This window comes from Misgurnus anguillicaudatus, chromosome 6 (genome assembly GCF_027580225.2).
Source record: "Misgurnus anguillicaudatus chromosome 6, ASM2758022v2, whole genome shotgun sequence".
Taxonomy (NCBI): Eukaryota; Metazoa; Chordata; class Actinopteri; order Cypriniformes; family Cobitidae; genus Misgurnus; species Misgurnus anguillicaudatus.
In genome coordinates, this window is record NC_073342.2 from 29,749,566 (window position 1) to 29,777,481 (window position 27,916).

At 38.2% G+C, this 27,916-nt stretch overlaps 2 protein-coding genes and 2 long non-coding RNA genes across 6 annotated transcripts in view; all 4 read right to left on the reverse strand.

The window, feature by feature from the left end:
* Positions 1-7,287, reverse strand: part of LOC141364381 (uncharacterized) — a 31,922-nt gene extending 24,635 nt beyond the window's left edge. The window contains exons 1-9 of one of the 3 annotated variants that reach the window (XM_073868990.1): positions 7,161-7,287; positions 6,944-7,080; positions 6,765-6,847; positions 6,346-6,447; positions 5,331-5,406; positions 3,611-3,718; positions 3,383-3,514; positions 2,824-2,870; positions 2,694-2,751 (exon numbers count right to left, since the gene is read on the reverse strand). In XM_073868990.1, coding sequence (XP_073725091.1) covers positions 3,642-3,718; positions 5,331-5,406; positions 6,346-6,447; positions 6,765-6,847; positions 6,944-7,080; positions 7,161-7,192 — 507 coding nt within the window. In that variant the 5' untranslated portion in view covers positions 7,193-7,287 and the 3' untranslated portion in view covers positions 2,694-2,751; positions 2,824-2,870; positions 3,383-3,514; positions 3,611-3,641. Of the gene's footprint in view, positions 1-2,693; positions 2,752-2,823; positions 2,871-3,382; positions 3,515-3,610; positions 3,719-3,962; positions 5,407-6,345; positions 6,448-6,764; positions 6,848-6,943; positions 7,081-7,160 lie in introns of those variants that run through there. The other 2 variants (XM_073868989.1, XM_073868988.1) reach the window with 2 other exon arrangements.
* LOC141364382 (uncharacterized) lies at positions 105-22,721 on the reverse strand. The gene is made up of 3 exons (XR_012370121.1): positions 22,673-22,721; positions 637-681; positions 105-493 (listed from the first exon to the last, which is right to left on the reverse strand). It is a non-coding gene; the product is annotated as an uncharacterized lncRNA (long non-coding RNA).
* Positions 8,156-11,289, reverse strand: LOC141364380 (cytolytic toxin-alpha-like). Its single transcript, XM_073868987.1, has 2 exons — positions 9,657-11,289; positions 8,156-9,576 (listed from the first exon to the last, which is right to left on the reverse strand). Exons 1-2 carry the CDS (start codon positions 11,211-11,213, stop codon positions 9,544-9,546), a joined length of 1,590 nt encoding a protein of 529 aa, XP_073725088.1. The 5' UTR covers positions 11,214-11,289; the 3' UTR covers positions 8,156-9,543.
* Positions 22,722-22,786: 65 nt separating the features above from the next.
* LOC141364383 (uncharacterized) lies at positions 22,787-23,261 on the reverse strand. The gene is made up of 3 exons (XR_012370122.1): positions 23,152-23,261; positions 22,941-23,072; positions 22,787-22,835 (listed from the first exon to the last, which is right to left on the reverse strand). It is a non-coding gene; the product is annotated as an uncharacterized lncRNA (long non-coding RNA).
* Between the last annotated feature and the right edge of the window lie 4,655 nt (positions 23,262-27,916).

The following is a 27,916-nucleotide window of genomic DNA, read 5'->3' on the forward strand; positions in this document are numbered from 1 at the left end:
GCTTTTTGCTGGTATAAAAACATAGATGCTTGATTTTATTGCGCAACAGACTGATCGGCTTATGATCAAGAGCAAATTTTTATTTTATTTTACATTTTGTTCATTAGACACAAAGTTTTACAGTCTCAATGTGCCGATAAATACCACCAGCTGATAACATGTATGTGTTCATTTACTAAATTATCCCTAACAACCAACTAATCAATTGAAAACTCATTCAAGATTGATTATAATGTGTATTTTATGAAAAGTGATTAGTCTATGCATTGCTATAAGCTACATTTATTATCAATATTAAACATTAAACACAATGTATGAATGTTTTGGTTTAACACACAGATATTATGTTTTTAAGGTCATTTGTAAAAAAATTATGTAAACTCAATAATATTTAAAGGCATGCAATGTAAAGCATCTGTGAATATATGTTAAAATGCATTTTGTGAATGTTTCAAATCTTCTAGATTTCATCTGATGTCCAGGCAGTCCAGACCTACAATCACAAAGATGATTTTATGTTTATGTTACTTTATCAAATTTCAGATATACTGTTAGTCATCCAATTAAAAATAATAATATTAATCATGAAACTTAATTTCAGATCTAATGACAGATGTTTGGAATCTCATACAGTACCTTCATCTTCTTTCATGAGCAATTCACACGACTGCATTCATGAATCTTTAATATAAACATAAAAGTGTGAATGACATTTTACTCTCATGTTAAAGATGAAATGATAAACATTTAAAACAGAGTCTGATTATTATTATTAACCCTTACTGGTTTATGTTCAACAACAAACTCCAGAGTCCTCTGTGAAAATCTCAGTAACTTTACAAAAACACTTAACCAGAGACATTATAAGAGAGACGTAACATCCAGTAAATAAATGAATAATAGAAATCAAACTTTACTCTGTATTTCTGCTTTACATTTAAACATTAATGAGTGAAAGAAAACTTAAAATGATGTTTATAATCGCTTTATATGAAGTACAGCGCGTCACATCACAGGACTTTCATACGCTGCATTATAAATCAAAGATCATCAACATACAGTTGTGTTCAAAATTATTCAACCCCCCAATGCTGTTAAGGGTTTTAGGGAATTTAGTGTACATTTGTAATTTTATTCAGAATGAAATCCTACAATGACTTCTTAAAGAACCATATGCAACTAAAATGACATCAATTGGTTTTGTAATATAGTAGTAAATGTTTCTTTTGTGAATTCTTCATTGACACAATTATTCAACCCCTTAAAGAACTACCACTCTGAAGAACAGAGGTTCATTGAAGTGTTTTCAATCAGGTATTGAAAACACCTGTGGATGTCAGGGAACATCAATAAAGCCTAATAAGCACCAATTAGGCAGCTTTAAAATGACTGTGATACTCAACTCCTTCTAAACATTTACTGGTGTGGTTACAAACATGGTGAAGTCAAAAGAATGGTCCAGGAAGACAAGAGAAGAGGTGATTAATCTTCACAGGAAGGGCAATGGCTATAAGAAGATTGCAAAGATGTTAAACATACCAAGAGACACCATAGGAAGCATCATTCGCAAATTCAAGGCAAAGGGCACTGTTGAAACGCTTCCTGGTCGTGGCAGAAAAAAGATGCTAACTGCGACTGCTGTGCGCTATCTGAAGCGTAGAGTGGAAAAAAGTCCCCGTGTGACTGCTGAGGAACTGAGAAAAGATTTGTCAGATGTGGGTACTGAAGTTTCTACTCAGACAATACGGCGCACCCTGCGTACTAAAGGCCTCCATGCCAGAACTCCCAGGCGCACCCCCTTGCTGTCTCCAAAGAATAAGAAGAGTCGACTGCAGTATGCCAAAAGTCATGTGGACAAACCACAGAAGTTTTGGGATAGTGTTCTGTGGACTGATGAAACAAAATTAGAACTGTTTGGGCCCATGGATCAACGCTATGTTTGGAGGAGGAAAAACAAGGCCTATGAAGAAAAGAACACCTTGCTTACTGTGAAGCATGGTGGGGGGTCAATCATGCTTTGGGGCTGTTTTGCTTCTGCAGGTACAGGGAAACTTCAGCGTGTGCAAGGTACCATGAATTCTCTTCAGTACCAGGAGATATTGGATGACAATGTGTTGCAGTCCGTCACAAACCTGAGGCTTGGGAGACGTTGGACCTTTCAACAGGACAATGATCCCAAGCATACCTCCAAATCCACTAGAGCATGGTTGCAGAAAAAAGGCTGGAACATTTTGAAGTGGCCATCGCAGTCACCAGACTTAAATCCGATTGAGAACCTCTGGTGGGACTTAAAGAAAGCAGTTGCAGTGCGCAAGCCTAAGAATGTGACTGAACTGGAGGCTTTTGCCCATGATGAATGGGCGAAGATACCCGTAGATCGCTGCAAGACACTTGTGTCAAGCTATGCTTCACGTTTAAAAGCTGTTTTAACTGTAAAAGGATGTTGTACTAAGTACTAAGATTGAATGTCACTTGGGGGTTGAATAAAACTGATAATGATGTGAGCACAGAAAAGACATTTGTGGTTATTTCATTATAAATGTTATGTTATATTTGTCTGACCTACACATGCCTCTTTGATGTAATTGTAAGCAGGATGACTAAATGATCAAAATCAATGTCAAAACGGCCAAAACAATCAATTTCAGTTGGGGTTGAATAATTTTGAACACAACTGTATAACATCAGTATATAATGTGTTACTCACTGTGTTTATTGGGCCTGTAGAAGAGCATATAAGCACTTGAAGACCTGTAAAGACATTCATTTAATCATCTTCATAACAATAATATCACAATTAATGAAAGATAGCAGATACTGTACCTGTACACGAAGTTCTCGTCTGTTTGTGAAAGATTGTTCAAATAACTCTAAAGAAAAATTATCCAGAAACATGATAAGATTATGATGAAATATTATCAGAAAAAAATGTTACCGTATTTTCGGGACTATTAGTCGTATTTATTTAGAAAATTATTTCACAAAATCCAAGCCCAAGAACAGACATTTAATCTGGACAGGCAAGTTATTCAATTAAACAATAGCACAGAACAGCATGATGAATAGGTGTCCGTACATGTTAACTGAATAGGCGAAAATTAACATAACAAGCCAACGAGAATCAAGTTCACCGAGCTCCCGAACTCATTCCACATCACTGAATTCATTGAATTACATAAATACAAGAGCAGCATATAGCAGACGCTCGTGGCTGTAGACATAATGTTTGTCTCTTGGTTCATGTTAGTCATTATGATTTAATTTTGACATATCAATCGCACCTGACTGTAAGTCACAGAACAAGCCAAACTATGAAAAAAGTGTGACTTATAGCCTGGAAATACGGTAACACATTAATATAAATATAAATATATGTAAATACCTCACACATGTGGGTTCCATTAAAGTGACACCATTGTTGATCTTCACATTTGATGTCTACATTAAAGTGTCCATTATCATATGATCCATAGTGGTTTATTATGGCATAGAGCTCAAAGTCATGAGAGGAAACCTGAAATTAAAGACAGACTTTATGATAGTTGATTATTCTCTGTTTTATGAAATAAACTTGAAAACACACAAATACACACAAACAATATTTTATTACCTTTAAATGAGGACGAATTATCACTTCCAGTTCATTTTTCTCCACTGTTCCTTCTTTGAATCTCCTCAAATGTAAAATCTGTATTTTTTGTGAGTGAATCTTTTGTTTCTGAAAAGATAATAACTCAGTTTTAAGACAGAATGATGCTTAAATTATATTCAGTAAATTTGTAATTTTACTACTTAATTAACTCTCACAAATGCAGGTAGTGACAACCGCATTGCCTGTGTGTAGAACTAAACAGAATAACTAGTTATTGATTAAGTTTTTTAACGTTTGAGCAGGTGTAAATATTTACTAACTACAGTGAGGAAAATAAGTATTTGAACATCTGAGAAAGTCAATGTTAATATTTGGTACAGTAGCCTTTGTTTGCATTTACAGAGGTCAAACGTTTCCTGTAGTTTTTCACCAGGTTTGTACACACTCCTCCACACAGATCTTCTCTAGATCAATCAGGTTTCTGGCCTGTCGCTGAGAAACACAGAGTTTGAGTTTGATTCTCTATTGGGTTTAGGGCTGGAGGCTGGCTAGGCCATGCCAGAACCTTGATATGCTTCTTACAGAGCCACTCCTTGGTTATCCTGGCTGTGTGTTTCGGGTCATTGTCATGTTGGAAGACCCAGCCTCGACCCATCTTCAATGCTCTAACTGAAGGAAGGAGGTTGTTCCCCAAAATCTCGCAATACATTGCCCCAGTCATCCTCTCCTTAATACAGTGCAGTATCCCTGTCCCATGTGCAGAAAAACACACCTAAAGCATGAAGCTACCACCACCATGCTTCACAGTATGGATGGTGTTCTTGGGATGGTACTCATCATTCTTCTTCCAAACACCTTTAGTGGAATTATGACCAAAAAGTTATATTTTGGTCTCATCTGACCACATGACTTTCTCCCAAGACTCCTCTGGATCATTCAAATGGTCATTGGCAAACTTAAGACGGGCCTGGACATGTGCTGGTTTAAGCAGGGGAACCTTCCGTGCCATGCATGATTTCAAACCATGACGTCTTCGTGTATTACCAACAGTAACCATGGAAACGGTGGTCCCAGCTCTTTTCAGGTCATTGTCCAGCTCCTCCCGTGTAGTTCTGGACTGATTTCTCACCTTTCTTAGGATCATTGAGACCCCACAAGGTGAGATCTTGGGTGGAGCCCCAGTCCGAGGGAGATTGAGAGTCATGTTTAGCTTCTTCCATTTTCTAATGATTGCTCCAACAGTGGACCTTTTTTCACCAAGCTGCTTGGCAATTTCCCTGTAGCCCTTTCCAGCCTTGTGGAGATGTATAATTTTGTATCTAGTGTCTTTGGACAGCTCTTTGGTCTTGGCCGTGTTAGTAGTTAGATTCTTACTGATTGTATGGAGTGGACAGGTGTCTTTATGCAGCTAATGACCTCAAACAGGTGCATCTAATTAAGGATAATAAATGGAGTGGAGGTGGACATTTTAAAGGCAGACTAACAGGTCTGTGAGGGTCAGAATTCTAGCTGATAGACAGGTGTTTAAATACTTATTTGCGCTGTATCATACAAACAAACAGCTTTAAAAAATCATACATTGTAATTTCTGGATTTTTTTTTAGATTATGTCTCTCACAGTGGCATGCACCTACAATGACAATTTCAGACCCCTCCATGATTTCTAAGTTGGAAAACTTGCAAAATAGCCGGGTGTTCAAATAGATGTTTTCCTCACTGTACATGATAGAAAAGTTACTTGCAGTCTCCAGAGGTTTATTGCAGTGATGACAGAACTGCTTCATGATTCCTTTTCTTATCTGTAGAGCATCTTCCTACATAACAAACACATCAAATAATATCAAATATAACATCTAAGAAATAAAGTTTCATATATAATGATGATGAAGTGTATTTAATTATGGCACAGCTCTTTCTATCAGATTTACTGCTGCAGTTGTAAAGGATTAAAGGAATAGTCTACTCATTTTCAATATTAAACTATGTTATTGCCTTAACTAAGATTTGTTGATACATCCCTCTATCATCTGTGTGCGTGCACGTAAGCGCTGGAGCGCGCTGCTACACTTCGATAGCATTTAGCTTAGCCCCATTCATTCAATGCTGCCATTTAGAGATAAAGTTAGAAGCGACCAAACACATCAACGCTTCTCACATTCAAGACGAGTTTGGTGGTACAAAACAAAACGTAGCGCTTTTCTAAGTGGATTTAAAAGAGTAACTATATTTTATGGCGTAATAGCACTTTTGGGAGTACTTCGACTCGGCGCAGTAACACCCTCCTTCTCCCATTATGAGAGTGAGAAGGGGAGCGGACTTTTCAGGCGAGTCGAAGCACTCCCAAAAGTGCTATTACGCCATAAAATATAGTTCCTCTTTTAAATCCGCTTAGAAAAGCGCTACGTTTTATTTTGTACCACCAAACTTGCTCGTATAACTACTCGTCTTAAATAGGAAAAACATTGATGTGTTTGGTCACTTCTAACTTTATCTCTAAATGGTACCATTGAATGAATGGGGCTTAGCTAAATGCTATCGAAGCGTCGCAGCGCACTCCAGCGCTTACGTGCACACACACAGATGATAGAGGGATGATTCAACAGTTCTTAGTTAAGGTAATAACATATTTTAATATTGAAAATGAGTAGACTATTCCTTTAAATTTAGTGTCAACATTTTATAAAGTTTATCAACATCAAGTTAGACTGAATGAGTATTTAATCATTTAAATAGATAAATTCAGAACTGCATACCACATCTTGGAATTCTTCAACAGAGACTGAGATGATTCCGGTTATTGAAAGAGAATTGCGTGATTTACATCTTTCACAATAGTCCTCATCAAACATGAAAATCTAAAGTCAGAAAGCAGATTTATTAATAATCTATGAATATTGATGCTTTAATCACGAAGTCATATAACCACAACTAAAAAGATGTTTTTTCTTTATATGTTACTGTATATGTTACGCATGCTATCAAATTGTTACAATGAAAGAGTAGTCAGTATTATATGATGAAATAATTGTTTACAATAAAAAGCAAGAGGTTTCTACAATCAAAGTCAAAACTAAATTTGAACATCCTACCAACTACCAATCAAAATGATTTTAGACACAGACAGTAAGTTATAAGATAAGAGTGAAAACTAACAGAAAGAAACTTGAGTCACCTTAGATGAGTGAGTCGCCATAAGTATCTTCCAGAGGCATTTTAGGTATTTATCTTCTTGTCTAAGCATTGTCCAAAAAAAGCCTTTTAACAAATACACAAAAATGAAACATGTGAACAATTTAACGATAATGTATATTATTTATTTATATGGATTCATTTTTTTTTACTTTAATTTACCATATGCAAAGATCTTGTGAACTGTGTCTTGAGTTGATTTTGTTGAGACCGGCCCCTGCTCGGTGTCCAACTTTTCGAACAACACCTTTAACTCTTTAATGAACTCGTCCATAGAAGACCCATCACCTGTGTTCAGTCTAAACAACGCATGATATATTTACTGTAATAAACTCTGATGAATCACAACAGAATTAAATGAATGAAGTTATTAATTTACCTCATAACATGATCTCTGTATTCTTTAGTCATATAGAGGGTTTGCAGAAGTGCATTGAACCAGCTATCCCATCCAGGATTTATCAAACCACAATATCCTTAAATGAGACACACATTGTTATCAACATCAAACTATCCATCAAAACCATTAAACCACTGTTTTTTAAATCATATTTGACACATGTATTTATTGTTTTTAGTTATTAAGTATGATCTAATAAGTCAGTACATGTGTATTCTGATCAGGGTTATTATTTTTTAATTAAAACAAAAATAAAAATGAATGAAACTTAAATACAAAACTAATGAAATAGACAAAAATAAAACAAAAAATAAAATGATTTTGATAGTGTTTGCTCTGCTCATTTAAATCCAGCAAATTAAAGTGATCCAGAATCCCATATGTGCCATAAAATAACATGTCCAACTGCTTTAAGGTGTAATCTGACTCACTTTACTCTGGTAAATAAATGAAAAACATGAAACTGTAACAACTACAGTCTTGGAAACTGCCAACTGCAGCCTTGGAACAACTACGAGAGGCCAAAATCTACACCAAGCTCGATTTACGCAGTGCATACAATCTGGTTCGCATTCGAGAGGGTGAAGAATGGAAAACTGCATTTCACGCCACTCAGGGGCACTATGAATACCTTGTCATGCCATATGGCCTACCCAACTCACCGGCCATATTCCAATCTTTCATTAATGAGGTGTTCAGGGACCTTCTTCATAAATGTGTCATTGCTTACATTGATGATATCTTGATTTATTCCAACAGTGTGGAGGACCATATCAATCATGTCAAAGAATTTCTGTCTCTTCTCCTCCAAAACCAGGGGAAATCTGAGTTCCATATGACCAAAACTAACTTTCTGGGATACAATATAAGTTCACAGGGTTTTGAAATGGACAACAGCAAAGTCATGGCAGGCACAGAATGGCCATCACCTCGTACTATCAAAGATCTTGAAAGATTCCTAGGGTTCGCCAACTTCTACAGATAATTCGTCCGTAACTACGTCATTTTGGTGGCCCACAATGAATAATGAGGTCACTTACTTTGTTAAGTCTTGTCATATCTGTGCCCAGTCCAAGACCACCAAGGAACTGCCCTGCGGACTACTGAAACCTCTGCCCATACCTCAACGCCCCTGGTCACACCTGAGTATAGATTTCATTACAGCTCTTCAACCCTCCAACAATTACACTACCATCCGTGCCATCATTGACGTTTCTCGAAGGCTTGTCATCTTATTCCCCTCAAATGACTACATACAGCAATGGAAACCGCTGAGGCCATGTTTCATCACGCATTCAGGAACTTTAGTATCCTGGAAGATATTGTCTCTGATCGTGGAACTCAATTCACCTCCCAGGTTTGGAAAGCTTTTTGCAAACAACTTGATATTAATGTCAGTCTAACTTCTGGTTATCACCCTCAGTCTAATGGACAGGTGGAGCATCTGAATCAAGAAATCGGCCATTATCTGAGATCATATTGCAGCTGAGAACAACACAGATGGTCAGAATTTATCCCCTGGGCAGAATATGCTCAAAACTTACTTAGACATTCCTCTAATCTCACCCCCTTCCAGTGTGTACTCGGCTTCCAACCACCAATGTTTCCATGGTCAGGAGATCCCTCTGGTGTCCCTTCTGTCAACGAGTGGATGAGGAAAAGTGGAGAAGTTTGGGAAAGCACCCATGTTAGGCTTCAGAGAGCCATTGGAAATCAAGAACTTCAAGCCAATCGTCGCCGACGTCCCCATCCTCCCTATCAACCTTGTCAAAGGGAGTTGCTGGAGGCTGGGGTCAACTCAAATACATGGTAGATTTGGAGGGCTATGGCCCAGAAGAAAGGTCCTGGGTAGCCTTGGATGACATTTTGGATCCCAATCTCATTGAAGATTTCCATTGAGCCAGACCTGAACAAACTACACCACAACCACGAGGATGACCCCACCGAGTGCCAGGGGGTGCTCCTGGGGGGGATCTGTAACGTCCATACTGCCACACCACCAGAGGGAGCCCTCACCGGAGTTCTGACATGGCGATGCCCTCTGCTTCTCTCATCGTTTCCTGTTTGCTCTTTATTTAATCTTACCCTGCCATAACTTAAAAGCGAAGTATTGCCAGCTTACCCTGTTTACCGAGCGTTTACTTGATAAGTACATTGCCTGTTTATGACCATTGCCTGTTTACCTGTTTATTGTCTTTGGATTACCCCTGTAACTTGTTTGAATGGATTGGACTGCTTCTTAATACTGAACTGCCTGCCTGCCTTTGTTTACCCCTTTTGCCTCACTATTTGGATTTTTCTGCTAGATTGGCTTGTGTTTAATAAACATCCACAAATGGATCCCGCCTTGTCTGTGTCCTTCTTACACAAACTCACCCACAGGATGGTTCCTCCCCTGAAAAAAACATTTAATATTCATTAACAACTAAAATAAATATCTGCTGACATGTAATAATATTAAATGTGTGACCATACCTCAGTTTTAACTGTGATCACATCAGATTCAGTGGTATAGTTGAGTTTCCCCACTGCTGCACATTTAATCTCATATTCAGTGCCTGGTCTCAGATCAGTCAGAGTTACAGTATTTTGGTCCTTCAGCACAGGTTGAGATGTCCAGATCTTCTCTTGCTTTATTTTGTAGAGTAACTTGAGTTCCTCTGTAGCAGGACATGTTGAGGGCTTCACATTTATAACCACACTGTCACCTTTAACCTCTGCTGTGATTGGACGAGCCGGCCGTGATGGAGGAGTGAAGCAAACAGCTTCAACACATCCACCTTCATACAGGAGAATGCAGGAACCTGGATGATCCACCATTTGTTTTGATGACACAATAAACTTGGCTGGTTTACGATCTTTTGAATCAATCAAGCTCTTAAACATCTCCAAGTTGCTCCTCATAGTCTTGTGGATAGCAGGGGTGAGCCATGATGTTTCCTTCTTGGAGTCAGTGTCATTTCTCATTGTTGAAGATCTTAGATAGATCATTTGTTTAGGAAGGAGCACATCTGACCAGTCCAATGATGTGAATGTGTAGCTGACCAGATTTTTAACATCTAGATCCATCAAGATTGCCTCTAGGTTGTCTTCTACCTTTGCACCAGAATCAATCAACTGTCTGAGCAGTGTTTTAATGATCTCAGACTCTTCCTCTCTCATCTTCATCCATTCTTCAAGCTCACTTTCTCTGAATGGAGATTCATGATGATCTTTCAGTAGATCTATCAGTGCTGAGTCTTCAATCTTATCTCCACGGATCTGAGGCAACAGAGAGCCGAGTTTCTTCATGAGACTCAACTTGTATTTGTTACAGTTCTGCTTCATCTGCAGTATTTTATTTTGAAATGGAGGTAAAGCTGAAGCAGGAGAGTCTTTCAGAAGATCAGTGCATTTCATCTCAGTTGTATTTAAACTCTCTAATGCTGATTCTATGTCATTGATTAAATCAATGCTGATTTCCTTCAGAAGTTTTGAAGCTCTCGAGTTAAGTTTGCTCAGAGGATACAGCCACACTCTCAGTGGAACCACAAGATCTTTGTTTTCTCCCAGCAGTTTCGGAAGTTTAGCGTAAACCTTCAAAGCATCTTCAAATGAAGTCGGATTAGATGGCAACTGAAAATCACCATAGAAAGTAACACTGAATTTTTGCACCGCTTTCTTCTGAAAGTCATTCATGTTAAGATTTGCTTTTCCATCTACTGTAATGACTTTTAGTTTTTCAAACACTGCCTTTACTTCTCCTTCCACCTTAGTTTTGTCCTCATCTGAAGAAACCTCTCTGTCGAACAGAAAGCATGCGTCAGCTCCATACAGCACTGCCGTCACCACGTGTGTCGCTGTATCGTGATCAATCACCTCATGGTGAGCTATATTTTCAGATGCTAAATGGTTCATGCTCAGTTCTTCAAACCTGGTAGTTGAATGATAATGTAAAGTCAGTCTCTGCTGAATAAAAGACTTCTTGGTGTCATTGAGATATTTTGTGGCCCCGGTTACGTTGATCAATCCACCCAACAGACTCAATTTCATAGAGGCGTCAATGTTCAATAAGTTCGATTTTTCCTCAATAGAGTCTAAAGCTGTAACTTTGAAATCTGTATTAATTTGCGGACGACATCGAATACTCTGCTTGAGCTTTTCTTCATTCCACAACGTGATTCCTGTAGAGGGAAAAAAATCAGTCAAAACAGAACATAACAGAAACACGTTAAAAGTAAAGGGCTCGTTATAGTCGTGTGTAAATTTTTTGTGAGGTGCGCGTCAGGCTACGCAGAGCTACGCACAGGCTATAAATCGCCCTTAACACACATAAATTGGAGAGAAATTGAAATAAAAAAAAAAAATAAATTCAAGAATATTTTTACTCATCTGGGCAAAGTTAAAGGTAATTTTAGTGTGGTACCTGGCACGAGGGCATCTTTCCTGCAGTCGTAGAGCATCCCCAGCTGAAAGGGTCTCCCTAAAGCAGCAACTTCTATCACATTCACTCCTACTGACTCCATACTCAACACTGAGATATAAGAGCAGATCAGTGGGGATAAAATCATTTATCATGAACATCTTACATCACTTAATAAAGTCAAAGTCTAACATGCATAAAGTGCAATGTGAGATTACTGAAGGAATAAGGAACACTTGAACGTGATAAGATAAAACAAATGGACACATTTTATAGGTCAAGGTTCTCAAATTGGCATGGGGCCATTTCTGAGACTGACAGAAAGCCCTTTTGTTTTTGCTCAGTTTCTTCGACTTCTTTTTCTCCGAAATGAATCACATTTTTGAGGGCCTAAACATGCTCGGAAACTCATAAAAACTTTGCGCACATGTTAGAAGTGTGTTCACATGTTAGAATTCTGCCTTCCTTGATATTAAGAAACAGCCACAAAGTGCGTTCAAATGAAACACCATAAGCCCTTGATCACATGGAAAATGGAGACCTCCCTCTCCATACCATCATATGAACTGTGCAAAGCGCGAACTGCTGAAGTGACGCCACAATCGTGTTGCATTGTGGTATATGGAGCTGCCTGAAGTGTACATATGAAGTAGACTTGCTCCGTTGGTCAAAATCAAGGGAGCGGGGGTCTGTGCATATAAACTTCCCTCGTCCACTTTACGAAGTGGAACGCACTTCAAAATGGCGACAGGGTTTACCCTGAGGAGAAGTGTTTAGGGAAGTTCGCCAGTGTGTGTCTAAAAGTGGAGTGGAATGCAGCCTCTGTGTGGTCGCGCCCTTATGAAAAGTAACCATGGTTTTATTGTGGTAATAGTGTAGTAACCATGTTTTTTTGGTGCATTTATTACTATCAGCCAAACCATGGTTTTACTACACTAACCATGGTTTAACTATGTTTTTTTTTGTTTTTAACTGTAGTAAAACCATAGTTAATTTTCGTAAGGGGCGAGGTTAGACGCACATACACAACTGAGGGACTTCATGTGGCGCTATGCATGGAGCTTGCTGCGTATGTCATAAACTGTACAGAACAGTTAGCGTCTGTTCTGAGAGAAGAAATAAAGAGCAGATATATGGATGCATATCACATTTGATTCTGTCAAGGGACCCTTTGTTAAACTTGTGATCCTACAATCAAAACAAATGAGAAGCGTGATTGCAGGAGGGTCATCCCGCAACTCAAAGGCACAAATGTTTTATATACTTATGCTACTTTATCAGCTAACCTGAGCTGGTATAATAGGAAATCCTTTCACAGCATGAATGTTCAGGTGAACATAACTTTTTGATCTTGTCCATTAAACACTGTGCATTGCCAGTGATGTGCATTGATTGGTTTAATATTTCTCATCTTATGATTTCAGATGGTCTGCAATGCTGACTGTGTGATCAGCAATGTTGTGGCAAAATGGCCTGGCTCAGTCCATGACTCCAGAATCTTTCGGACCTCTGAAATCTATCAGCGCCTATCACAAGGTGATCCACACAACCCCTATTAATAACCCCTTTTTACATCATGGCTGTGTTTATGAGGTAGTAATGATGAGATTTTGTGTTGGCAGGTGAATTCTCTGGTGTGTTGATGGGAGACAGGGGGTTTGGCTGCCAGCCTTTTTCCTGACACCTTTCACAGACCCCCAGGAAGCACAGCAGCCCTACAACTATGCCCATGCCAGGACCAGGGCCAGAGTTGAAAGACCTTTGACCTCCTGAAGGCACGCATTCACTGCCTTCACAAATTAAGGGTCAGCCCTGTGAGGGCATGATGTGACATTACTGTGGCTTGTGCTGTCCTCCACAATGTGGTCGACCTGAGGAAGGAGAGGGCCTCCAGAGTGCCGCCAGCCATGGACTGGGACAATCCGGCAATCTTCCCTTATGACGACAGTGGTTGGCTTCTGAAGGATCAATACGTGTTGAATTATTTTAGTTAGTATGTGTGCTTTCAATTTTGGTTAAATATGTCCTGCGGTGGCAGAGGAAATTGTTTTTCTTTGGGGGGGTTCATTTTTTTATTGATTTGGCATCTCTTGATGTGTATGCTGTATACTGTGTGTAATACAAGCTTGCAGGGAGGTTATATATGATAACAATTTATAGTGGGCAGTGAAATAACTATTGGTTTCTATTTGTGGTGACTGGCATAAGGAATGAGATTAAATATCCTGTAATTAAGCCTGGTCCGGAGCAGGCTAGCTCCACAGAATAGGGGTGTAACGGTACGTGTATTCATACCGGACCTTTTCGGTTCAGGGCTTTCGGCACGGTGCGCCTGTGCGGAACATAATACGTGCGTTTCCACACGAATATATTAAGTGGAGGAAGTCTCCGCGTTCAGCGCAAGTCTTCTGTCAACAGTGTTGGGGGTAACGAGTTACAAAGTAACGGATTACTTTTTTGGGTACCGAAGTAAAGTAACGCATTACACTAATAATAACGGTAACTACACTACTTTACTAGACTATAGGAACGTGCTTTCCTGCGTTACCCAAGCAGTGTTTGCCAGGGTGTCAATTTCTGTCTGTTTAAGTGGTGCGTGCATGCGTGTGCCTGTACGTGTGCCGTTGCCATAGAGATTGATTTTGACGTAGCTGCTGGTGCAAAGGGGAGTGGGAAATGAAGACGGAGGGTTTCGGCCACTGGGGCAATATTCACATTACTTTTAGCTTATTGCTCGAAAGGACAAAAATATTAGTGTGAAATGCACACTATGCCCACACGACAAGTGTCTATCAACTGCTGACAACGCGATGAGCAACCTGTCTGAGCATTTGTAAGCCCAGCATGGCAATACAACACTTGTGGCGAAAGATCCTGCTTACCGGTCATTTAAAGCAGAGGTCCACAACCACCGGGTCGCGACCCAGTACTGGGTAGTGGACAAGTTGCCACCGGGTCGCAAGAACGTCCCGAAAAAATTTGTATAATAGCCACGTAATAGCTTAGTTGGGTATTTTGTACTTTAAAAGCAGACTTTAAATAACATTGATCATTTCCACTTCTGTACAAAGCCGCGCTCTCTCTCTTTTTCTCCGCCTCTCTCTCTACCAGTGCATCAGCGATCACATTGCTGTCATTAGAGTTTGAGCATACAGTATTTCTAAAACACAATCGATCAAAGAATTGCGGAGGTATGACTTTATGAATCATTTGGAAATGTACGTCGCAATGATGTACATATGTGGAGACGTTCAACTGTGTGACAGCCCAAATGACTGAAAACAACTTCAGAATTACCCATCGATCGTAGCACCATGATCAAAATAAACTATTAGGCTAATAATATTTTAACGGCTAGGAACCTAAACTTGTCAATCATCATTAATCATGGTAAACGTGAGTCTCCGTGCCTCTGCGCCCAGCCACAATTTTTCTGCCATCTCTCCTCCTTCACTGCATTTTTCTTCTCTTCTCTTACTTGGAATTGGGTCTCGAGCCCGACCAAGATTCGAGCTGCCTTTGAGAACAGCAAGCCAAGTTCGTTTAGGTTCCATTAATTATTAAGACTAAATGGGCAGGCAAACTAGAAAAACAATGAAAGTGAAAAAAGTCAGTGGTGAAAAAAGGTTGGGGACCCCTGATTTAAAGGAGTCACTCATCATCAGCCGACCCCGCCTAAACCATGTCCATGTATCTATGTGGTAAATTAAGAAAAAGGAAAGTAAAGTAATAAGTAGTGAAGTTACTTTTCACATGCAGTAACTAGTAAAGTAATCTCATTACAATTTAAAGTAGTAACTAGTAACTAGTAAATAATTACATTTTTTGAGTAACTACCCAAACACTGTCTGTCAAACATATAACATAATTCGGCCCGCAGAAAGATTTTTATTTACTTAGTTGTATATTCGTTTGATTACTGATGTAAACGTTTACGTGTCGTGTCTAAAAGCGCATGTTAAACGCGTGTCAATGCCCTGTTTTGTTCTTTCAAAAGTGCGTGAGAGGTTGCGCATCTTTCGTTGCTAAGCAATCATGAGACGTGCTTTCTGTGACAGCGAGAATAAGGAATGCGTGAACAGATTTTCATCTGCATCTCACGTCAATCATATTATTGTCACAATGCGATCAGCTAGTCGGGACAGAGAAGAGTTGTAACCTGGGCTTACTCAGCTGTTACTCATCTGCGGATGGGTTTGTTGGTTTAAGTCACAGCTTATATTGACGACACAAGCAAAGGTTAGGAGAAACGTGCAAAAGATCAAAGATGGCTATGTATGCAACTCGCTAATCTCAATATGAGTGTATAATAAGTATATCATCATGTTGCTTGCTATGCAGTTACACATAGAGCAGTAATATTATTTTAATGCAGAGATGGTACATAACCAATTCAATACTGTGAGTTAAACAATTCAACATAAATCAAAATTTTTGGTGGCAAAAATGTAGGCTAATAGTTCATAAATGTATTCAGGAATTGAATTTGTTAGTTTAGTGCAAGGCTTTAGTAGAAAAAGTTTAAGAGAAGGTTAAGAAAAGAGTTACCTACTGTTATAAAATAATGTAAAAAAAGTATGTTATTTAGTGGAGAACTTTGCAGTAGTATTTTATTTATTCTTTTTTCATTTTATATATATATATTATATTTTAATAAAAAGTGTTTAAAAAAGTGTAAAGAAATTGTAAAAAAAGTTTATAGTAATAAACAACCTGCAGTTTAATGTTTGCATTTTTCCCTCACTGTACCGAAAATGAACCGAACCGCGGCATCAAAACCGAGGTACGCACCGAACCATGATGTTTGCGTACCGTTACACCCCTACCACAGAATAAATCTCCATGGTAATTTATACCATAACATATCCTCCTGCCCCCATCCAGCTTTAGTGCAACCGGATTACGGATCAATCGAGCCAGGATCACCAAGATATCCCCGCTTAATCCCTTATCATAGTTTTGTGCAATAGGCTCCAGGTTTCCTCACTACACAAAATAAAAAACGATCCAGCCCCGGACGCCAGATCACGTGAGAAAATATACATTTACTTTTTTAACAGGCTTCTGTTGGTTAAGAGTTTGATTGATCATTGCTAATGAAGAACACAAGCAGAGGACATGAGATGAAGGTTTTTATGATGAAATAGAAAAGAGTTTTATTGATGGATAGTTTCAGTTGCATATGTCTCAATGTTCAAACATGCACTTTTATATCAAAATTGCTTAACAGCAACATCCCACAAACCTTGAGCTTCCATAAACATTATCTTAACCTCTTACACTCTGAGGCTACACTGAAAAAAATGATTATGGCCCCAATTAAATGAAGCATAATTCAATTTAGCTAGTTTTAATTATTTTATTTAAGTTTTTGATTTTAATTAGTATATATTAATAGGTTTTAAGCGAATTATATGTGCTTTAAATCCAAGTCATTATAATTTATTAAATTCAGTTTAAAAAAATAGTTTGGTTCTTTGCGCATGCGCACAAATGCACATTTTCCCTGGTGCTAAAAGGAGTTTCCAGTCAGGTTCACGGTGACGGTGGGAAAGGAAGACGGGATATTTCAGCCCCGGAGTTTTGCTCAGTCGGTCTATTTGCACAGTAAGTAATATTTCATGTAATACAGCACCTTTTTTTACCGTGAATATTTTTATATACACTGAAAAAAATGATTCATTGAATTTAATCAATTTTTTTAAGGTAAGTGGTTGCAATCAATTTATTTAAGCTACATTTAAACAAAAGTTTTATATTTTATTTTACGTTACTAATCTTTTTTGTTTAAATGTAGCTTAATAAATTGATTGCAACCACTTACCTTAAAAAAATTTATTACATTCAATGAATCATTTTTTTCAGTGTACTTAAAATACGCCGTTTATAAGATAGCTCCTCCAGGCAGAGTGCTGGAGGCAATCCCAGCCGTGACGATATAAGTTAACCAAATACCACACGACTCCCGAGAGCGAAATTGCTTTTATACAACAGTTCGACGGCACACGTTTGAAAAACGAAAACTAGAAAACAACAACAGAGTTATTTTAAAAGCCACTTTGTTTGGGAACTACTTTCTTCCGCCACGGATTTCACTCGGCTGTTTTGAATCACATAACAAGCTGTTTCTTAATATTAGCGCTTCTTTGTCACAAGATGTAGTTTTAAGAGTAGTTCAGTCGAGAATATATATGTATAATATTCAAATATGCAGTCGATAAGTTAAGAGAGCGCCTGTTTGAACGTTTGCTTAAGGAAGCTTCGGTACGTGAGAACCAGAGAGCAGACGTCAGTGTTTACTCGCCCCATTGACCACCGCCCTCTAGGCTACATCTCTGACAGGAATTCCCTGGCTCTGATGTTGGCCTTGTCTGTTATTAACTCGCTTAATATTAGACTTTGTGCTTGCCAGTACTATATAAAAGTTTTTTAAAAGTGTCAGAGAGATGTTTTTGCATGCTGCTTATAAATATATCAGTGGCGATGTCTCATGGCGTGTTTTGGTATTCACGTCACGATGAATTCGTTATCAATTGTCCGAGTTTGAAAGCTGCAGTGCTTACCTGCAGTTCCACTGTGTTTTCGCTTTCTCGGAGTTGCTTACACACACACACACACACACACACACACACACACACACACACACACACACACACACACACACACACACACACACACACACACAGTGCCCTTCATAAATATTGGGATATGTTAATATATATGTAAAAATTTATATCAGTGTATTTCAGGGCAAAATATAATGGGACAGTTCGCTTAAAAGTTGTTTTATGGACGTGAATTGTGTACATGATGTGTGTTTACAGCCACAGCGTCCAAATGCCAAACTTCCACTTTAGATCACAACATGCTTCATATATGAGGAAATTATTTAACAAATACAAAATGCATGTCCATTACAGCTCAACTGTCCCATTACGTTTGGCCCATTTAAACGACTGTAATTCCTAAATCCTAAAGACAAATTGGAATTTGTACAGCTCAAAGTGTGCACTCTGTCCCAATATTAATGGAGGGCACTGTATAATATATGGGCAACAGGGGTGTCATAGTTTTTGTAATTACCCTTGCCTGTAGACTTGTCAAAGTGTTATGAATCAGAACAATCTCTAACAACAGCTTATTTTTATTTAAATGTAGGACAGTCAACAAGATGACTTATTGAAAGACCTGGAAAACATCACCATGGACATATGTGTAATCAAAAAGAAAGAAGGTGTTCTTGGCGACTATGACGATATTGGAATCGTTGTTGGAGTGATGATTCTTGAGCAGCTCAAATCTGTGGCACAAGCCTGCATTGATGCTGGGTACAATCTATGTGCTTAATTTGGCGTACCCCAAAGAACTAAAATACTACTTTTTTGACATGTTTTAGAAATTCATTATGCAGATGGATTCTAAAGCTCTCCCCAAAAATTCAAGGACTGAAAAACGTTTTAAAGGTGCAGTGTGTAAATTTTAGCGGCATCTAGTGGTGAGGTTGCGAGTTGCAACCAACGGCTTAGTCCACGGCTCACTCCTCGCTTTTGAAACACATAGAGAAGGACAAACATGTCATCGTTGGAGACATCTTAGCAAAAAATTGTCCTTTAAGGGCTTCTGTAAAAAAATGGCAGCACAAAATGGCGACTTCCATGTAAGGGGACCCTCGGTGTATGTAGATGAAAAGGTCTTGTTCTAAGGCAATAAACACATAACGGTTCATTATGAAAGGTCTTTATACACCCCTGATAATATAGTTTTGTATATTATTTTGCATTTCTGTCAAAAGATCCTTCTAAAAATTTCACACTGCACCTTTAATACTGAAATTTTGTAGCAGACATGTATGTGCATGCTCAGCATGAAATGTTAGTCCAGATGTCACAGTCTACTCTGTTTATCATTTAAGATCTGGGAATCCGTAGTTTTAAACATTTTAATAATGCTTTTAATGATTCATAACTGTTGTCTGTAAAAATGTAACACTTTTTTAAAAAAATAATTATTGTGCAATGTGTGAAGTCAGCACTATTGTTTTTGACTTATGTGCTGCTTTATTGATTCACAAACATTGTGGCCTCTTTCCATCTGTGTTTTTTTTTATTTTATATTTTGTGAATGTGCAGTGAGCACTTGTTTTAAACACTTGTACACACAAAGAAATTGTTATTGTACATTTGCTGACATTAAAAAATAACATTAAACTTACCACTTGGTGTATTTGCAAAGCCATTTAAGGGTCATTTTTATATATTGTTTTTAAGGTTAGTGATTGCAAACAATTTCCTTAAAAATGTTGAAAGTTAGTCAATGAAATGTGTTTATTTAAATGTAGCTAAAATAAATTGATTGCAACCACTTACCTTAAAAAAATTATTAAATTCAATTAATAATTTTTCATCAGTCATAAATAAATAATATACGAGAATGTAGCACAATTAAATATGGCAGAAATTACTAAGCTTTTTTATACAAGGGTTACTAAATAAAATTGATTAAGTTCAACACATTTTTTTTTGTTTAAATGTAGCTTAAATAAATTGATTGCAACCGCTTACCTTAAAAAAATTGATTAAATTGAATGAATCATTTTTTTTCAGTGTATTTTGGGGATTTTCGCCTGGATTTGGCCTACCCAATTTCAAAAGCTTTTCATACCCACAAGCAGATGTGCACATACAAAAGTTTGGTTTCATTTTACAGGAAACCCTTTGAAATTACATAAAACACTGTTCAAAGTGCTCAACATGGTTGTATGTTTTGTCAGTCCTCTAATAATAATAATTTTCTAAAGTCTGTATTTAAAAGTGTATAACTCTGGCCCTGATTGGTAATGAGACCTGCAGACAGTTTTGTTTGATTCCAGCAATTGTCAGCTTACAGAGGAAAAAGGAATTTTTTTCTCTATCATTATAAATGCAAAAGTTATTTTACTCCAACTGATGGGAGGAATAATACGCTTTCTGTATACAATTTCTGCCTAAAAACATTTGAAGTGCTCCCATAACCACATACAGTGGAATAAATGCAATATCTTTATATAATTTTACAGAAAACCCTTTGAAGTTACATAAAAAGCTGCTGTTTGTGACAAATATTGTTATTTATGTGGTTTTTCATATGATAAAACACCAAATTGTCTTTTTTTATGTTGTAAACACTCTCTGATAGTGTATAACTCTGGTTCTGGGTGCTCTCGCAGACTGCAGACAGTTCTGGTTGTTGCCAGCAGCAGACAGTAAACACCCAAAAAAAGAATGAACTCTTTAGCATGTCGCATTCAAAAGTTATTCTCATTTTACTGACGTGTGCGAAAATACATTTTTCATATATTATAATTTTTTGTTTTGCACATATAATAAATAGCAAGGGATTAATCTAGCTCCGTTTACACAGACAGGACAGCTCATGAAACTTCACAAATGTGAGACAACTAAAAGACTGAACAACAATGATTTCAATAAGACATATCACATATAGAAATATAATGAATGAATGAATAAACGAATGAACAATAATTTAATAATAAAATTGATAATAATGAAATTGATAATAATAAAAAATAATATTGAATAATCAAATAAACAATTAGATGCACTGTGAAAAATTTCTGTAGAAATCACAGTTTTACCGGGTATTAGTGGCAACTAACTTCCAGTAACTTACTGATTTTATATTTATGTTATTTACTAGGAACAGTGAAATGAACATGAAACATTTTCAGTTTTTATCTTCTACAGTAAGTTACTGGCAACCAGCTGCATAATTACAGCAATTTTTTACAGTGTGGATAACTAATGATTATAAAATGATTATGATGATTATGTAAATAAATGATTAAGAATAAACTAACAAAAACACAATAATAAAAACATTTCTCCTGTGAGGATCTAAGGTAGGATCTTCACCTCTCTTCATAGGGTCGCTTGTCAATGGTGTCATGTTCAGGTTATACTCAGTTTCTGCTTTTGCTGGTATAAAAACATAGATGCATGACTTTATTGTGCAGCAGACTGAGCTGCTTAAGATATCAAAGTATCTCAGTCAAGAGCACTTTTTTTATTTAAAATTTTGTTAATCAGACACAAAGAGTTTTAAAATCTCAATGTCCAGAAAAATACCACTGATAACTTATATGTGTTCATTTACTAAATTATTCCTAACAACCAACTAATCATTTGAAAACTCAATGACATTCAAGATATTTGATCTATAATGTTGATTATAATGTGTATTTTATGAAAAGTGATTATATGCACTGCTATAAGCTACCTTTGTTATCAATATTAAACATTAAACACAATGTATGAATGTTTTGATTTAACACACAGATATGTTTTAAAGGTAATTTGTAAAAATAATGTCAACTCAATAATATTTAAAGTCATGCAATGTAAAGCATCTGTGATTATATGTTGAGATGCATTTTGTGAATCTGTAAAAGGTTTAAAATTCAAAGAAACTCTTCTAGATTTCATCTGATGTCCATGCAGCCCAGAACTACAATCACAAAGATGATTTGAGTTCATGTTACTTTTTCAAATTTACTGTTAGTCATCCAATTAAAAATAAAATTATTTAATCATGAAGCTCAATTTCAGAGCTGATGACAGATGTTAGAAAACAACAGATTCTCATACAGTACCTTCATCTTCTTTCATGAGCGATTCACACGATGGCATTCATTAATCTTTAATATAAACATAAACGTGTGAATGACATTTTACTCTCATGTTAAAGATGAAATGATAAATATTTAACAGAGTCACACTGATTATTATTATTAACCCTTACTGGTTTATATTCAACAACAAACTCCAGATTCTTCTGTGAAAGTCTCAGTAACTTTACAAAAACACTTAACCAGAGAGACGGTAACCTCCAGTAAATAAATGAATAAGAGAAATGAAACTTTACTCTGTATTTCTGCTTTACAGTTAAACATTAATGGCTGATAGAAAACTTAAAATGATGTGTAAAATCGCTTTATATGAAGTACAGCGCGTTACATCACAGGACTTTCATACGCTGCAATATAAATCAAAGATCAACAACACATAACATCAGTATATAATGTGTTACTCACTGTGTTTATTGGGTCTGTAGAAGAGCATATAAGCACTTGAAGACCTGTAAAGACATTCATTTAATAATCTTCATAACAATAATATCACAGTTAATGAAAGATAGCAGATACTGTACCTGTTCACAAAGTTCTCGTCTTTTTGTGAAAGATTGTTCAAATAACTCTAAAGAAAAATGATCCCAAAAATGATCAGATTGTGATGTTAGCAAAAATATTAAAATCTTGTTCACAAACACACATTAATATCAATATAAATATTTGTAAATACCTCACACACGTGGGTTTCATCAAAGCGATACCATTGTTGATTTTCACATTTGATGTCTACATTAAAGTGTCCATATTTATATGAGCCATAGTGGTTTATTATGGCATAGAGCTCAAATTCATGAGCGGAAACCTGAAATTAAAAACAGACTTTGATATTTGAACATATTGTACTTATGAAACACACGCACGCACACACAATATTTTATTACCTTCAACTGAGGACGAATGATCACTTCCAGTTCATTTGTCTTCATTCCTCCTTTGAATCTCCTCAACTCTACAATCAGTATTTTTTGTGAGTGGATCTCATGTTTCTGATGAGATAATAACTCATTAAGTTTTAAGACACAGAATTAAGCCTTAAATTATATTCAGAAAATAGTGGTGCTCCACTATATCTGAGATAAAAACATTACACAGAGACCTTGCCCACACTGGTTGACACTTCACCTCTTAATGCTTAAGTCATTTATGGTAATGACAACTGCAGTATTTTAACATTAATGGCAGAGGGACAAGCATTTGCTTACTAGTGTTGCCAGATCTTGCACAGAAAAACAGCAAACAAGAAAAATCTCATGATAAACTGAAATAAATACCAAAGCTTTACCTCAGACACGAAAAACCTGATCGCTTCATGAGCAAAGATATAAATGTTTAAGTGCCACAGCGGTATGTTGACACAGGTCGGGGCAGACTACCAATGCTCTAGCCCCTGACACCAATACCACCTCGAGGAGACCTCAGAGTTCCCAAAAAGCAGACAGACAACAAGTTAAAAATGAACAAATTGAATTTTATTAATTACAGAGCACTCTAAATCAAATCTTCTTTCTGGTTCCTCTCTTCCAGCCAAGTCCGGGGCAGGTGGACGACTGGCCTCTTGCCCTTTTTCTTCTGAGGCCGGCCCAACACAATGGTACAGTAAGTATCCAAGGGGGAAGGGGGCTTTCTTTTACAGGTTGACAACGGTAAGTATGCTGGGCAGACTTCCCTTGGCAGGTGTATAGCAGCTGATGTGCTGGGGGAACTTTCCTTGCAGGTTGGCAACGGTAAGTATACAAAGCAGACTTTCCTCGGCAGGTGTATAGCAGCTGACATGCTGAAGGGACTTTCCTTGTGGGTTGGCAACGGTAAGTATACAAGGGGGAAGGGGGCTTACTTTTCCATGTTGTCAATGGTGAGTATGCAAGACAGACTTCTCTCGGCAGGCGTATAGCAGCTGATGTGCTGAAGGGGCTTTCCTTGAGAGAGCAACAATAGGCATGTAGATGAACCTTTCCTTCTTCAGCAAGCAACCATAGCTACCAGAAGGCTTTGCTGTATACACAGACAGTGGTAGATATACAGACAGGTTTTCCATTGGTATGCAGGCAGTGGTAGATGACAAGGGGGCTTTCCTGTACTAGCAACAATAGATATGAAGACATTTCTTTACCTAGGGGACAACAGTAACTATGCCAATGAGGCTCTCCTATGCAAGTAGGCAATGGTAAGTATACCAGCAGGTTCTCCTGGGTAGGCAGACAATGGTAGGTATACAGAGAGGGCTTTCTTGAGCGTACGGCAGCAGCTATGCAGACAAGGCTTCCCTTCACAAGCCACAACAGTGAATGCAGAAGAGATGCAAGCAAGCCAGAGTAAGTATACAAACAAGGTCTTCCGAGGTGGACGAACAGCAGTGCACACAAAGGGGCCTTCGTACACAAGCAACAATGAATCTCCAGACGAGGCTTTACTTCGTAAGCAAGCAACAATAGAAGCAGAGGAGACGTTCCTGTTCCAGCAAGCAGTAGAAAGTAGTGATGGGCAATATGCCCCTTTTTGAGATTGTCCTATCGTCAGCCTGAGAGATCAGTGATACACCCAGGCGCTCTAAATTTCTTGCGTGCCAGGGAGCGAGAACAAGACTCTCGCTAGTTTTAACCCTCTGCGCACTAACAACCTCTTTGGTGCACGGAAATTTAAGAATTAGGGCTGCTCAATTATGGGAAAAATCATAATCCTGATTATTTAACATGATTACTTAATGACTGTAAAAACATACACCTGCGCACACACACACGCAGCGCACATACAAACAATTCAATGCATTTGTTTAGTGCTGTTGCAGAAGGCTACACACGTGTCAAGCAGTGGTGCTCTCAGAAGTGCCTTTTTAAAAACATCGATACAGCAGAACGCGATCATATTTTCACAAAGTGAAGCCCACAAACCCTCATGCAAGGAAAAGCATGCAAAAACTATAATGATGATAATAATAACCATTCGCCAACTATCGTCATGACTATCGCCATGAAAGCCTGCCATTGGCGATATGTCTGAAGATCGTCGATACACGATATTATCATCTATCGGCACAATCCTAAGTATACACACAGGCTTTCTATATAAGCAAACAACAATGGAGGCAGAGGGGACAAATCTGTACCAGCCAGCAGGGGTACATAAACTAACAGGCTTTCCAAGGTAAGCAGGCAGCAGTAAGTACAACTGGCTTTCTTGTATAAGCAACGATGAAGATCCAAACAGAGCTTTCTTCGTAAGCACACAGTGATGTAAGCAGAAGAGACGTTCCTTTACAAGCAGCAATAGCAAGTATGCAAGACAAGTTTTTCCAACGTGAGCAAACAGCAATAGACACCAAGGGCCTTCTTATAGAAACCACAAAGAATATCCAGACAGGGCTTTCTTCATAAGCAACAGCAATGGAAACAGAAGAGACATTTTTATGCAAGCAGCAATGGGAAGTATGCAGACAGGTTTTCAAACACAGCGGTGAGCAGGTAGATGTGCAGCCCGTCTAGATAAATCTTACAATAGCTATTCCACAAATCATTAGTGGGAGACTTCAGCTCTACAATTGGACGGTACTCACGGTCGCAGGCACGGACATCAGCAAGACAGGTGCTCCGCACACACCAATAATAGTTAAACCAATCCACAGCAATGCACATGTGTAGTTATCCACAACACACAAACTGAAATCCAAGTACTCATAAAATACTCTGCCGCCTTGATGGAGACCCGCCTCTTGGAGTTGAAGTGTCTGATAGTAGTGATGAGATGAAAACCCCATAGACAGTGCTTCGCCGTTGTGTCCCAATCGGCCATCGCCACATTTAACCTGCACACCTGACGTTCGTTTCCTTGTTAAATCCCTGGTGGAGTGATCCGAACTGGATGGAAATCGGTCCGGCACAAAAATAGTTCCGCTTGCCCGTTCTCCTGCACTGTAAAAAATACTTTGCTGCCTTAATTTTTTTTGTTAAATCAACTCAGATTTGCAAGTCATGTCAACAAAGATGAGTTGTCACAACTTATAAAATATAGTTAAGAAAAGTCAACTTAATTTTATAAGTTATAACAACTCACCTGTAGTTATAACAACTCCTCTCTAGTCAAGATAAATAATAGGAAGTTGAAATGACTTGTAAATCCCAGTTGATTCAACAAAATTTTTTAAGGCAGCAAAGTATTTTTTACAGTGTGTTGTCACCCCGTGACAATGTAAGCCAAAAAATTAAAGTAGTGGACCTGGCAACACTGCAAGACAGCACTGAGAGAAGCAGTCTCACAAATGCCCGACACACAATGCCAAGACAGAGTTTATCGCAAACATTAACGCTTTAATATTATTTTTGGTCAAAGCAGTTACTATGGTTACATACAGTATGTGTCAATCATCGCATTTTTAGGAGTGAGTCTCGATCCGTACAGACATGGAACGATCATTTAGGGATTTACTCTCACATTGAAATGTGGTTGTCATTCCCTAAAGTTTGCATTGTGAATAAGGCCACAGTCTGACATAAACCTCTCTGTAGATATCTAAGGCTTATTTTTCATCTTTATAATGTAACATTACATTACACCGCACACCATTAGAACAGGTGTAAATATTTACTACATGATTGAAAAGTTACTTGCCGTCTCCAGAGGTTTATTACAGTTAGAACAGAACTGCTCAATGATTCCTTCTCTTATCTGTAGAGCATCTTCCTACATAACAAACAGATCAAATATCATCAAATATAACATCTGAGAAATAAAATTTTATATATCATGATGAAGTATTTATAAATGGCTAAGCTCCTTTAATACGATTTACTGCTGCAGTTTTAAAGGATTACATTTTACAAAAGTTTATCAACTTCAAGAGTTCACACTTACAAATAAGTCAGATAGAATTAATGATATGCGTATTTGACGTGCTGTCTGAGGAGAGGGCTCTGAGCTCGGTATTTGCCCGAGCCCAGAGCACTCCTCAACAAAGAGAGGGCTCCGGGGTCTGTATTAGGCCTGAACCCAGAACACCCCCCAAAAATTGCAAACTAATGTCGGACAGCAGCCGGAGGTTGTATTGGTAGCCCCCCAAAAAACTTGCAGAAAGTGAAGTTGGAAAAAAAAATTTGTTGGAGGCAGAGCTCCTGCGGTAGCGGAGGAAACATCAGCGATGCAGAGATAGAGAAATGATTTGAAATTAACCCCCCAAAAAGTGAAGGGTAGGAGAAGGTATTTGCAAAATCTAGCGTGATTGTTCAACCGGGAGGGCTCTCGCAGCATCGGACGGGGCTTAATGCTCACAGCATCGGACGGGTATGCCCCGCCAGCAGTTGAACAGGACGCGCAGCACGAGCATGATTCGGGATCGAGTTTAGCCGTTCAACCAGGAGAGCTCTCGCAGCATCCGACGGGGCTTAATGCTCACAGCATCAGATGGGTAAGCCCCGCCAGCAGTTAAATGGGACGCACAGCGCGAGCGTGATTCGGGATCGAGTTTAGCCGTTCGACCGGGAGGGCTCTCGCAGGATCCGACGGAGCTTAATGCTCATGGCATTGGATGGGTAAGCCCTGCCAGCAGCTGAACAGTAAGCTGTTGTGCACGGCGCTAGCGCGATTGGGGATCGAGTTTAGTCGCTCGACCGGGAGGGCCGTCGCAGCATCCAACGGGAGCTTTGGAAGAAATTGCTC